The 14,104-nt window shown below is 41.2% G+C and overlaps 1 protein-coding gene across 1 annotated transcript in view; it reads left to right on the top strand.

Annotated features, from left to right (window-relative positions):
* The window catches only part of rhbdf1b (rhomboid 5 homolog 1b (Drosophila)), a 46,598-nt gene that overhangs the window by 26,843 nt on the left and 5,651 nt on the right, over positions 1-14,104 (top strand). The window contains exons 4-13 of the mRNA XM_034860508.1: positions 424-570; positions 8,283-8,511; positions 9,547-9,753; positions 10,526-10,648; positions 11,104-11,246; positions 11,377-11,631; positions 11,748-11,859; positions 11,987-12,061; positions 13,386-13,547; positions 13,842-13,942. Of these exons, the coding sequence (XP_034716399.1) occupies positions 424-570; positions 8,283-8,511; positions 9,547-9,753; positions 10,526-10,648; positions 11,104-11,246; positions 11,377-11,631; positions 11,748-11,859; positions 11,987-12,061; positions 13,386-13,547; positions 13,842-13,942 (1,554 nt within the window). The remainder of the gene's footprint in view (positions 1-423; positions 571-8,282; positions 8,512-9,546; positions 9,754-10,525; positions 10,649-11,103; positions 11,247-11,376; positions 11,632-11,747; positions 11,860-11,986; positions 12,062-13,385; positions 13,548-13,841; positions 13,943-14,104) is intronic.

Raw genomic sequence — 14,104 nt, forward strand, 5'->3', positions numbered from 1 at the left:
TATTGTCTGTAAAGCGTCCTTGAGTGTTAGAAAGGCGCTGTTAAATAAAATGTATTATTATTATTATTATTATTAAATGCACGCACACACACACACACATACACACACACCCACACACACACACACACACACACACACACACACACACACACACACATAAAAGGCTCTCTTTATTCATCTCTGCTGATTTCCTCCAGCTGCAAATTCCCTATTACTTCATCCTTATCCTAATAATTCTTCTTTGCTAATAAATCTAACAAAACTGTTTTAAGCTCCTTTCAGATTAAACACAAATTAATCTTGTTCTCTTTTCTTCTCTCCTGTCCTCCTTTTTCTTTGATTTTGCTTTCTTCTTCCTTCATTTTTTGGCTTTCCCCTACTGCCTCCCTGTCCTCTTCTCTGCATGCTGCACTGTGCATAAAGTGAGAAAAAGGTGCGCTTTGAGCGGGTCAACACGGTTCCCCCAAAGGGCCAGAGGGGGCCCAGGAGGGTGTCAACCATCCGAAGGCGGTCCTGCGTCCCCAAAATACTGACCCGACGGCGTTCATCTATACCCAAACAGATCATCAGGTACAGGAGAGGTGGAGCAGGGAGGGAGGGAGCTGAACAGTTTTAGTACTGGTGTTTCTATTTGAAACAGTACAGTATGTTGTAAATTATTTATGGCCTAACCTGGAGCTGTCACTAATTCTTTAACCATCAGTTGGATGGCAATGTTGACCAAGTGCTGGGCCAGTCAGCTTTAATCCACAGCACTTTATTTTAGATTCTAGTGACGAGCCAGAAATTTCCAAAAAATTGGATATGGATGGAATTGGGCACTAGTCTTCAAGTTGCATTTTCAGTACAGTAAATACTACTTCAATTAAGAGGTCAAAGGAGACAGTATATATAATGTTGTTGGACAGAGTGAACTAAGATGATTTTTCCAACTTTAAAGCTACTTTAGGGGAAGTAAAAGGGGAAAACTGGATGTTACGGTAATAAAATAAATATACTCCAGCCATCAAGATGCACCTCCAATATGTAAGGAAAAACACCCACAAACGTAAAAGGGAATTCAATGCACTTAAGCACTCGCCAAAACAGCTAATATAAATGTATACAAGCTCACGTCTCTGGGCTGTTTTGGTTGAGTGCAGCTATGAGCAACATTTTTATGTAAGCGGACACATTGTGATTATTGTCATGTTCATACTTGTTCTACTAGAACATGTTTATATGCTTTAATGTTAAAGCAACATTATTTTTCTCATACTGTCTGTCTTAAATACAGTATATCTGTATTTACCAGACTGTTCTAGCTGTTCTATTACTACTTAGTCATTATATCCACATTTCTGGGGATTGTTTCTCAAAAAAAATCGATTCACATTTATGAATTGATTCAAGTTCTACTGATTCAAAATCGATTCATAGAATTTCAAAAATCGATTCTTATTTTAGTTTTTTATTTTGTGATGGCGTTTATACTAACACTTGGGGAAAGTAACTAAATTTAGATATTCTGAATTGTTTTTTGGAATCGAAAATCAATTTGGAATCGATTCGTGACATTTTCTGAATCGTGCACCCTTAATATTTTGTGAAAGCACCAACAGTCAACCCTACAATTTCACTGCCATATCGATATATTTTGTCAAAAATAGATATTTGATTTTCTCCACATCACCCAGCTCTAATATATAGTAAAGTTGTGGAAGTCCTGATGGCTCGTTTAAAGGGCCCGTGTACATTTCTTTGTAGATTGAGCACTTGGCAGCTAAAGAGCCAAGTATTCGGTGGAGATTTAAACTTATTGGACTTATTGTAATATTGGACTTACATTTTTTTCAAGTGGCCAGAAACATGACGCCAAATAAATTCTGAATGTGCTTCATATCGGCTTGCAGTTGCGCCCATTTTTGTGCACATGGGCGTTGTGATCTTACAGAGAGGTGTTATCATGTGAATTCTCGGAGTATTGCTATCATGCGGCAGCAGAAAGTGACCAACAAAAACCTGGTCTAAAGTCAGTAATGCAGCATGTCATTGAATATTAACAGCGCATTAGTAAAATATGCCTAGGCTTGTGCACAGCGTGCACACTATGCTTGTTACACACACACAGGGAAGTACAGCAGCACACAAGCATGTAAAAGATTAAAAATGTAAAAGTGACAGTGCAAATCCGCCATCATACTGTAATAGCAATGCGCCAAGGTACAAACTCGCCTGGCTTTTAAAGGGAATGGGAGATGACGATCTGATTGGTTTATTGCATGTTAAGCCCAAAAAACACCTTTGATTAATGAAGACTCTAAGTACAACCCTTTTGAACCATGCACCCGGTGCACAGACCCTATTTTCAGCCGTCAAACTAGCAAAAGTGGATTTGGACAAGCCCTAAACGGACCTGTCCCATGCGCTTCACGCCGTGCGCTTAGATCGTTAAAATAGGACCCTATATGTCAATGTTAACAGTTTGTTTCTTCTGCCTCCAAGGCAGGTTGAGGAAAAGTTAATCTGAATCAGAATCAGAATTACTTTATTGATCCCCGAGTATTTCTGATTCTGATTAACTTTTCCTCAACCTTCCTTGGGGGCAGCAGAAACAAAACCAAATTCAAATACACTTTCAACTGTTTAAAAACATAGTTTTTTTTACAATTTCTTTTCACCTTAATGTCTGTACTGAGTGATTTTTGTACAGAAGTCCCTTTAGTCTATTGTAGTCTCTTTGTGCCACAGAACGTGATGCTTTGAACACAGACTATGACACATGCAGTAAGCTCTTTCACACACCCAGTGTATCAGTATCAGTCCAGGTGGCGCACAGGACCACATGGTTTGAGGCAGACAAAATAACACAATTACTCATACGCACTATCTATGTGCCTAACACAGCATGTGGACCACATCAAAGCCTTAAATTCAATGTAAATGTTTGAACAAAGGGGCCAAGACTAAATCCTAGAAATTCTGTCTTCAAAGGAGTGTCTTAATGTCTTAACTTCATCATGCCGAGGTTCTACTAGCCTTTATATGTGTGTATGCGAGAGAGAAACTGAACTAATGCGTTTGATGTTTATGAGAGAATTAATGGGATTCAGAGAAAGTTTGTGTGTGTTTGTGCGTGCGTGCGTGTGTGTGTGCGTGTGTATTTGTGTGTTTACAGGAGGAAAAATGAGTTACCTCCTCAAAAGAGCGCACAAATACGCCATAAATCTTTACTCTTCACACAAAGTGCATTTCAGACGGTTATTTTCTGCAAACGTTTGACTTTTGGCTTGTAGCGTAACTAAGAAGGACACCCTGATGTTTTTTTGATTTGGCGGAAAACAGAAAAAAAGCTCTTTATGAGTCATTTTTCATGTTGAGGAGCCATTCATTTTGACAGATCAGACCACAGAGTTAATCATTTGTCTCAGTCACACTGATGGTCGTCATGATAGGTGTTTAAAGTAAGGTTCACAAGCTCCATTGGATTATTTTTTAACTGCGACATGAATATATTGCTGTGCAAAGCAATGTGGGGTTCGAGGTAAACCTTTGTGGTACTGTGTGTGTGTGTGTGTGTGTGTGTGTGTGTTTGTGTGTGTGTGTGTGTGTGTGTGTGTGTCATGTCCAGGCATGCCTCAGTGCCCTCCCTCTGTCTCTCCTCCCTCCTTATGTGTATGATGTCCCATCTTTTTTCTCTCCCTCTCGTCTAATCTCCCATTTCCTGTGAAGTGCTGGTGTGGAACTGGTGCACTCCTGCAAAACAAGCCAGAGAAAGAGAGTGAAGGGCCACATTGAAAGTGATCGTTGGGGCTCTGAATGGAGAGGGTGGGGGGGTTATTTAGTTTGACAAGGACCAGAGCTGCTGTTTCCTTTGCCCAGTTGGTCACATCCTTTTACGCAAAAACTCTCGAGGAGGGATACTGGGAGGCCCGCCAGACACTGACACACTCTCACACACGCAGGCGTATGCGAACTTGTGTTGTGTGTTGGTGGTGACACAGGGTCAGCAAAGGTAAAACCCTCCTTGAATGAGCAAATTCAGCTGGTTGGAAGACTGGAAGTACTCTTTACATCACAGGGAAGAGATCTGATTCCCGTTTGACCGGGGAGATCAGCGCCGGCTTTCCTCTGACCTTTGATTAACCGGGAGCTCACTGAGCTGGACAGGGATGTTACACAGATTGTGGACATGTTGTGATCATCCTCTCTTTGCGTAACAGCAAGTGTGACAAGGTACTGCTGGCCTGGATATTGGGAAATCCCCTTATGGATTGCTATATGTGTGATCTGCAGAGGATCAGTTAGAAATCAGCGGATCAGGGTACAGGTCCGGGGTTAAGCAGGGACAGTATGTTTGTGATGCTTATGATGGAGGATATACAGCTCCACTGGCCCTCCCCTCCTCAGGTATGACCCAGACCCTGAACCCTTCCTCAAGCTCTCTGGACAGGTGAGTTCTCCGTCAATTTCAACAAAGCCCCTGTTGATGTTTTACATTTATTGCAGAGGGATTAAGGTTTTCTTAAAATAGACTATAAGATTTAGCTGAGAGTGGTTGCTCATATTTTAATAGCCGTGAATCTTGGGATTTATGATTCCATTTAATACTGCTGGCCCTCTCATTTATCTGTTGAGAAGGTAGTATTCAGATAGGAATAGTTTTGGTAATAGGCTTATTTGCTTGCTTACAATGAGAAGACCACTACCACTTATCACCAAACACCAACAAAATCGACAAAACACCAGTAAAATTAGCAATACCACAGTGTTAAAATACTCTAAAAGAAAGGTGTAGGTACGTATTAGTATTAACATTGTGAAATGTACTTAAATTATCACAAGTAAAGGTACCTATGCAGCAGAATGGCCGCTGTCATTGTTACATTTTATATTATACTGTATACAGTATATATATTAATATATGCTTTTACTGTCTGTTAAGCCGTTAAAGCTGGTCAAGGTGGAGCACATTTTACCTACCGGTACTAAATGTAGTTTTTTTGCATTCTTTTCTAGTGTGTAATATCTGAAACTGCAAAGTAACTCGAAAACTATAGCTGTTTGGTAAATAAATAAAAAGTACAATATTCGCTTCTGGAATTAACTGTGAGTAACTATGAAGAAGCAATTGGAAGTTCATCAATTTAGTCTTTCTGGATAGTGTTCAAATAAATGTAGTTAGTTGGGTCGTGTCCTGCCTTTTGTTCCGTGAATAACACCTCTCATTGGTAGATCCAAGGAGAGGTATTACTCAGAGGTAAAACAAGAGAAAACTCAAAGCCTATCATCAGTGTTCATATTTAGGTTCTCTGTTATTCTGCTCTCCATTTTTTGGGTGATAGTATTTCTGTAGATTTGCCTCTCTGCCTTTTCTCCCTGAATGCTGTCTAAGCCTATAATTACCGTGCAGTAGATTGCTGCTCCATGTGTAACCAGCCTTACCTTGATGATGTGCAAGCTAATTCATGTGGCTACACATTAGCTTTAATCTTTGATGTGTGATGGATTTGTACTGCCGTCAACCAGTTGTGAAAACTTTATTTATAGTTCTGTTTTGTCAACTATGACATGCATGCTTGTCGTTGCATGTGTGCTCAGACAAATACTCACTTATCTAAACAAACACACACACACAAACAATCTCATCTATCTTGAAACAGTCACAAAGTGGGTGGGCGTTGGCATCATCTCTTACCGTCAGTAGTGGATGTTATGTTCAGCGTGATTGTTATCTGTATTTAACAAATATTTTATTTACACATTATGACCTCCTATCCACCGCCTTTGCTCTGTCAGAGGCCCAACAATCTGACTCCAATCTCTCTCTGCTTTCCAAAACCGAAGACATTCCTCTCTGGATGGACAACAGTCAGCCCGCCTCCCTGCCCCTGTGCAGCCTTAAAAGGCTTCCCCAGCTGGCGTCTTTCTTGATGATGAGGGCTGAGTGTTTATTACTGAGTGTTCTGCTCTCCAAACAGTTTCCCCGGTGTGGCCTCCCCCTCCCACCTCTCGGTTAACATCCTGCCTGGCACGCAGGAGCTGTTTCGTGGGAAAAAGGGGACCTGGATGAACATTTTTAGTCAGTTTATGAACTGCAGGACAATCAGGCAACATCTGCTTCTTTACCGCTGAGTGAGCAGAGGGCAGTAGGTCGTTTAAGGATCACGACTGATTCAGGCTCTCTAAGCTGAGTTGGCCGCGTCCACACGATTACATACACACAGAAAGAAAAAAATAACAGAAGGGAGGTGAATCAATGATGATGTCTTTGTGTTGATGTTTGATATGTTGCACAAGAGACATTAGTCTCTTCATAAACTGACTTGCTCACTGTGTGCTGTTGATGCCGTCCATATTTTATCTTACATGTCTGAATTTGTCTAAATAAAGTTCAAGCTGATTTACTGTTATGAATCTAATTTTGCACATTTGTCCTTGTTCAGAGAACAGCTCATTTGATCTTGTTCACTGAGTGGCTGCCAGGCTGTCTTGACTCAATTCAATTCAATTCAATTTTATTTATAGTATCAATTCATAACAAGAGTTATCTCGAGACACTTTACAGATAGAGTAGGTCTAGACCACACTCCAGAATTTACAATGACCCAACAATTCTAGTAGTTTCCTCCAGAGGAAGCAACAGTGCGACAGTGGCGAGGAAAAACTTTGTTTTAGGCAGAAACCTGGGACAGACCCCGGCTCTTGGTAGGCGATGTCTGACTCAAGTCACTTATTGATGTCCTCATTTAATTTGAGTCATTGGTTGTCCCGCTTCCTAGGTTTTGAGCAACTGCACCATCACGGCAGGCAGCGTGAGCAGTACCCTACGATAACACCGAGTATGGGGGCGGTACGAGTGGGAAAGGTTGGGGATTCATAAGCACTCGCTTCGTTGCCTTGACTAGCTGACATAGCGGAGACTAAAAAGATTCATTCAAAAAAGTGTGTTTGTTTATTTTGGCCCATGACTGGTAGAGTTCCACATTTAAAGACGGCATAGACAAGAGAGCAATCAACAAATGAACCAAAGGACCTTTTTTACAGCCGACATTTTGAAATTTTCTCATAGTTGGAAAAGCACAGCTGAAATTGATAACCTCAACGATGGCTTAAGTCCATCAAGTGTGCCAGTGAGCTATTTCAGCGAGTCAGCGTGCACAATACCAGAGCCTCTCCTGAGTGGAATGCAGCCATCATTAATGGTTTTAAATACACCTGTGCTTTTCCTACTATGACATGTCAACATATCTGCTGTGAATAAAGGTTTATTAACCAGTCAACTAATCCCAACCAACCAGCTGCCATTAATCAGCATATTGTTCTGCTAATAAGGAGGATGTACGGATCAATCTGTCCAAGAACCTTCAGTGTGGCCGAGATTCTCTGAAGGCTGAAGCAAAAAAAATTAGGCTATTATTATTATTATTATTATTATTATTATTATTATTATTATTATTATTTCATTTTCTTTGATAGTTGACATGAAAGTTCAGCTCAGCCTGTTGTCGTGACTCGCAAAAATAACTATGTTTATTGAGGGGAGGCAGGGTTGTTGCCTTAGAGGAATAAAATGGAAAGACTATAATTACTGTAATTATTTATTCTTTGATAGCTACCTGAATTATACAAAGAGCTCCCTGTGCAATCGGGTTGGGTACTGAATTCAAAACCTTTTAAGCCCAGACTGAATTGCCTTTAAAGTATCGAGTATCGAACAATGCCTTGTCATTTAATACCCAATTTCAATACCTTTTTAGGAGTAAATCATCAGTGAGCCAATAAGTTATTATTTTGTGTTATTATGGATCCCACGCAATTTCTAGGCAGGTCCCGCCCTAAGAAGCAGCCCCATTGGTTGAGGTTAGGCATTGACCCTGAGTAGTTAGGGTTAGGACAGCTGACTGGTCACAGGATAGGACCTGGACAAATTGGATTCTGTTACCTTGAGTAAGCATGGACGCCTGGCCAATAGTAGCGTGCTGGTTCCTTAAAAACAGCTGCAGCGTCTAATAATGCTGGTGATTGTCTGTCTAATGTTACATGTCTTAGAGGCATACAAGAAAGACAGAGACAGAACTTACGTAGCAGGAGCTGAAAAATATCTAAAAAAGATTTGTGCCGTAATGTGGAGTGTTTTAACTTCTATTTGTTTTATAAACATTTTATCAAAAAAAAGTATCCTTTGTGAACCTTAAGTCCCGGTATTGTAATCGGTACCGGTATTGTATATTTGTCCAGTCACATACACTAGAATGTTCAGTTTTCACTGATTTACTAACCAGAGTCCGTCCCCTCTGCAGAGGTACAGCTGACTGGTTCGGGGTGAGCAAAGACAGCGACAGCACCCAGCGATGGAGGAGGAAGAGCCTGCAGCACTGCAGCCATCTGTACGGGGGTCTGAAGCCACAGGTGATGAGGGAGATGGAGCTCCACAGCCAGGACAACCTCTCCCTGGCCAGCACTGAGACCCCTCCTCCCCTCTACCTCCCCCCCCACGACCCCAGTCATCACCACTATGGCATGCAGAGGGTAGGCCAGCTCCAGGGCCACGTTAAAAGGATGAAGGAGGAGATGAAGCTTATTCACCATTTCCTACCGTTTCCTCCAACACATTTTCTCCCTTACCCCTTTCACTCTATATTTTTTTATTTCACATTAGATCTCCGGCGCTTGCTTAACCTCTTTGCATTGTCATCTTGCCTAGGGTTCAAATGATGGCTGAAGACTGAAACAAAAAGCTAATTTAATCGTGTAGTGGGTTGGCTTTGTTTCAAGGAATTCATGCATGATTTCCCACAGAAACTTTCCACTAAAACCCATGATGCTACTACACAGGCATGCATTACAACTACTGCAGCACTGTTTGTGCACATTTTGATTGTGACACCACATTTTACTCTGCCAACATTTGAAATGCATATTATAATAACAAAAAAGCCTCAAAATAATATGTGTGTTCTAAAAAAGTTCTGTTTAGCATGCTAGCATAAGGAAGTGCTATAAAAGCCCCAAAATGCTGTTTTAAAGTAACGTGCAAATACAACTCTTGGCCTTTCTTTTTACTCTATTACCTTTTATAGTACCTTGACTACATCAATCTAGTATGATGTCAGAATTTTAAAATATAATTGCTTCAATTGAAGTGTAGTCCTCATCTAGCCTATTGCATTTTTAAGAAAACAGCACTGGGTGAGGGTGGGAATCTAAAGTGGACAAATGTCTGCTAATATTCTAAAGCATAAGTTAACAAGTAAACAGTAATGTGTATTGATTGTCTAATATTTAATCAATTCTATATCACTTAAAGCCACTAATTAAGTATTGTTCTCTTTTAAAAATAAGCTTCTTTCTGAAAGCTGGAGCATCAATCTAACCCTACTGCTTTTTACAGTTTTGTTGCGTTGTTGTGTGTGCTGTAGTATGTGGCTTTACAATATTGAAAAAAGCTGTGGTGAACCAACACAGTGTATGTGTGTGCATGTCTACGTGCGTGTTTGTGTGTGTGTATGTGTGTGTGTGTGTGTGTGTGTGTGTTTGTGTTTGTGTGTTTGTGTGCACGTGCAGATCGTAGACCCCCTTGCCCGGGGTCGTGCCTTCCGCATGGTGGAAGAGGTAGATGGCTTCAGTGTCCCGCAAACTCCCATCACACCCGGCACCGCCTCCCTCTGCTCCTTTTCCAGCTCCCGCTCCGCTCTCAACCAGTTGCCGCGGCGACGCAAGCGGGAATCTGTCGCAATCATGAGTCTCAAGGCTGCAGCAGCACTTATGAAGGTGTTCATTTATGTTCATGTATTTGTTTTTATGACCTTGATTTAAGTTTAGTCACCAAATATTCTGTGCTTTGCTAAATCTGTTCTTCCAACGCCTTTGTTTTTACTTTCAAATATACTGGCAGCCTCTGCTGAAATTGAGATATCTGTGGCTTTTCTGCACAGTGTGAACGCACATTGGGACCAGCTATAACTATGCAATACAAAGACCTTTGTAATCCATTGTGGGCCATCCATTAATGCACACACTTTAATCTCCATCATCTTATGTTTTTGCAAACACATTTATATTCTAATGTGTCACAGTTATATAAATGGATAGGATTTATCTATATTTGTGTGTGTGTCTGTGTGTGTGTTTGTGTCTGTTTTGGCATATTATATAAAATATGAGCTCAGGTTGTCTTATTGCAGATTAAACTCAGGTGGAGTATCTCACAGTAATGACTTTCTACATCATGTGGCCACTGGCTACAGACTCTCACATGGACAGGATGAATGGTCAGTGAGAATATCTGTTAGTGTGTGTTGGTCTGGGGGTCACAGGGTCTCTCAAGCAGATGGTCTGTGATAATACACACTGAATGCTCAGCTATCCGCTGAAACGGGATATTCCAGAGCTAATCCACTGGCACTCAACCATCAGACTCTGTCATTAAGGAGGGGATTCCCCTAGATAAACTGTCAGGCATCATTGCACTTCAATCTGTTGACGATAATAATTATGTTTGTGTGATTGTGTTATTGAGGTGTTCGATGATTGTGTTTGTTAGGGTCGGACATTAGCCGACAGCACTTACGGCCGATGTCGCAGACGGAGTTTCATGCCGCCTAGTTTCTTTGAAGACGACACCGTGGACTTCCCTGATGATCTCGACACTTCCTTCTTCACCAGAGTGAGCACTTCCACACACCACTGCCAGGACAAGTTTTAAAATAATAGTATCAAATTCAAAATATTTGGCTGCCTGGGTGTGCCCATATGCGGTTCACCCCTTTGCTCCATGTCATTCCCCCTTTTATGTATAAGCTCTCCTATCAAATAAAGGCCAACAAATAATTACATATATTTGCACAAAATGATCCCCACTTTAGCTTGAAGCACCTAAGGAACTGCCAATCATTATGTCATATTTCCAGCAATCACAAAATGTTTTGTAGGCTAGTCACTTATGTGTTGGTTTAATGCACTTTCTTGTACTTTGATATATACTCTGGTAAGTATACTAAATACTGTATTTTTTGGGGTATTAGCTTTAGGTGCGTCAGTACCCTTTTGCCCTTAATCAACCAATACATTCTGACTTCTTCAGTTTTGAATTCTTAACGACTTAGTTTTTTGTCTTTGTAGGACGGCCTGCAGGATGAGTTGTCCAGCTATGCTGACGAAGTTTTTGAGACGCCATCGGAGGCCGACCTCAAACAGCTGGACGAGAGCGAGCTCACAGGAAGTGCGCTGGATAGAAACGAACTGGAGAGGAGTCACCTCATGCTGTGGGTTGATAGCTTCAACAGTGTTACTTACATGCACACATGAACCTCTGATGTGAGACTACAAACTCACAACGTTTACATCGCTGAAGTTTCTGTCTTGTGATATTTTGTATGATATTCCTCAAACTAGGCCCTTAGAGCGAGGATGGCGGAAGGCAAAAGATGGCTCTCTGGTCCAACCCAAGGTTCGTCTCAAACAGGAAGTGGTGAGCGTCAACAGCCATCAGCAGCGGGGACAAAGGATAGTGGTTCCCGTTAAGAAGCTGTTTGCCCGAGAGAAGAGGCCGTACGGCCTTGGCATGGTCGGCCGTCTCACAAACCGAACGTACCGCAAGCGCATTGACAGCTTTATAAAAAGGCAGATTGAGGACATGGACGATAACAGGTAAACAGCTAATTCTATGTTCTTTGGAGGATGACTTTCCTCTGATGTTAAATTAAATAGAGTTGTTGTCAATGCCTCATATAACGGAGCTTGGATTGTCCCTCTGTCCTCCCTAGGCCTTTTTTTACCTACTGGATCACGTGTGTCCATTTGCTCGTCACCATTCTGGCTGTCACCATCTACGGCATTGCCCCTGTGGGCTTCTCACAACATGAAACTGTCGACTCTGTAAGTATATTTTACAGCATTTATTATGAGGTGGGTATAGTGTCCGTGGATAATTTATGTTGAATTTCCACAGAAAATCTATGACTGAGGAATGTTATTAATACATCTTTTTTTTCTTCTTTTTTAGGTGTTGAGGAACAAGGCAGTTTATGAAAACGTTAAGTTTGTGCAACAACAAAACTTCTGGGTGGGTCCAAGCTCAGTAAGTACGTTCTATCTTCCATTTGGCGTCTTTTGTTTATCATTGTGTTTATACTCAGCTTGTAAGTGTGAGGTTCAACATGGGGAAAGCATGTGAACCAGTGAATTAAACTCTGGTTTTCTAGATCTGACTTTTCCAATTTCAAGGGTACATGAAATAAATTGCAGAGTAGCTCAACTAGTTAGACAGAAACTGCATTTTGAGTCAGCTCTAACTTGTTAGCCAGCAAACAAACAAGCGTGAAGAGAAGTCTTAACAGTTAGCTAAAAGTAATGAATAAAAGGGCTCAAAGTGGCTCTTCTGGTTAAGGGCACACAGCATCTACAGCCCTTCAGCCAGGGTTCAATTCCAGTCATTCCCTTCTCTCCCCTTTTCCATCCGTCCATCCATCCATCCATCCTACCATCCATCCATCTTCATCCACTTATCCGGTATTGGGTCATAGGGGCAGCTCCTCCAGCAGGGGACCCCAAACTTCCCTTTCCCAAGCCACATTAACCAACTCCAACTCGGGGATCCCGAGGTGTTCCCAGGCCAGGTTGGAGATCTAATCTCTCCACCTAGTCCTCCCTGACGTGCCTGGAAGACCTCCCTAGGGAGGCGCCCAGGAGGCATCCTTACCAGATGCCTGAACCACTTCAACTCTCCTCCTTTCCTTCTGTCTAGTAAAAGCTTAAAATGCCCCAAAATTATCTTGAAAAGTAATGAATAAATAGTTGAAATAGCTAAAAGAGAGAATGGTTCAAATAGTTCTCTAAATGGTTAGCTTTAAGTAATTTATAAATAGTTCAAAAGTCTAAAAATAGATAGAGACATGTAATCAAAAGCAATGGATGAATGGTTAAATAAGATAGTGCTAGCTAAAAATATATATATAACTGTTGAAATAGTCATTTAAAAGTAGGATAAACAGTTATTAATGAATAGTTGAATAGAAAAGACTAATAATTAAAAAAAGAGATAGTAAGCCACTAATGGATTGAAAAGTTGAAGTACATAACGCTAGCTAAAAGTAAGGTAACCGGGTCAAATAGTTAGCAAAAAGTGCCGAATAATATTAATATACAGGATAGATGAATAAAAGACAAATCTAACTTCTGCCACTCTAAGTGGTAATGGTACTAATACAAACAATGTAACCCTTCTAAACACTTACTGATAATTTATAATAAAAACTGTATCAAATATCACTTTAATAATGATCAGTGATGAATGACATCCAGTTTATAATCACAAGTGGTGTCGATGAAAAAAAGAAAATTGGAATCACCGGCCTAGATGCATATGTCACCAAGCTGTATGTCCTCCCCCCGCTGTCCTGCAGGAGGCGCTGATCCACCTGGGAGCCAAGTTTTCCCCATGCATGCGTCAAGACCAAGAGATCCACAAACTGATCCAGGAGAAGAGAGCGCGCGAGAGGGAGTCCGGCTGCTGCGTGAGGAACGATCGCTCCGGCTGCCTGCAGACGTTACAGGAGGAGTGTTCGGTCAGTCAAACCAGTCTGACCAGTTCCCTCATATGATGTGTCTGTCGCCAGCGCATCTCTGGTGGGAAGGGTTTCATGGTTTATCAGTATTGTTCACGATATCATATAAGATTGCACAGTTGATTTGACCAAGATATACCGAATAGTGTTACATGCAGCACCTTAATGCAGCTTTTTTTTATTTTACACCATTTATCATAGCTGTAATTGCCATTGCACAGGAAAAATGAATAGAGATACAGAATAATATTAATAGGGATTTCTCTTCCTCTGGCTCTCTGTCTTCCACTGCAGAGTACCCTTGCATTGTGGGTAAAGTGGCCACAGCACCCCAGTGCTCCTGATCTGAATGGTACACTACGCCAACATGGTGCCGTCTGTCATCAGGACCCCAGGTGACTTCACCTAAACACTCTGAGTGCTTGTTAGTGCTCAGTCGCTCCAACAGAAGACGGAAATGTTAACTGTACTTTGTTTTGTTTTTTTAATAATTATATTTATTGTTTTCAACGTTTTGACAAACAAACAAATACAATACAAGACAAGAACAAGAGAAC

Source organism: Etheostoma cragini, chromosome 21 (assembly GCF_013103735.1).
Source record: "Etheostoma cragini isolate CJK2018 chromosome 21, CSU_Ecrag_1.0, whole genome shotgun sequence".
In the NCBI taxonomy this organism is placed as follows: domain Eukaryota; kingdom Metazoa; phylum Chordata; class Actinopteri; order Perciformes; family Percidae; genus Etheostoma; species Etheostoma cragini.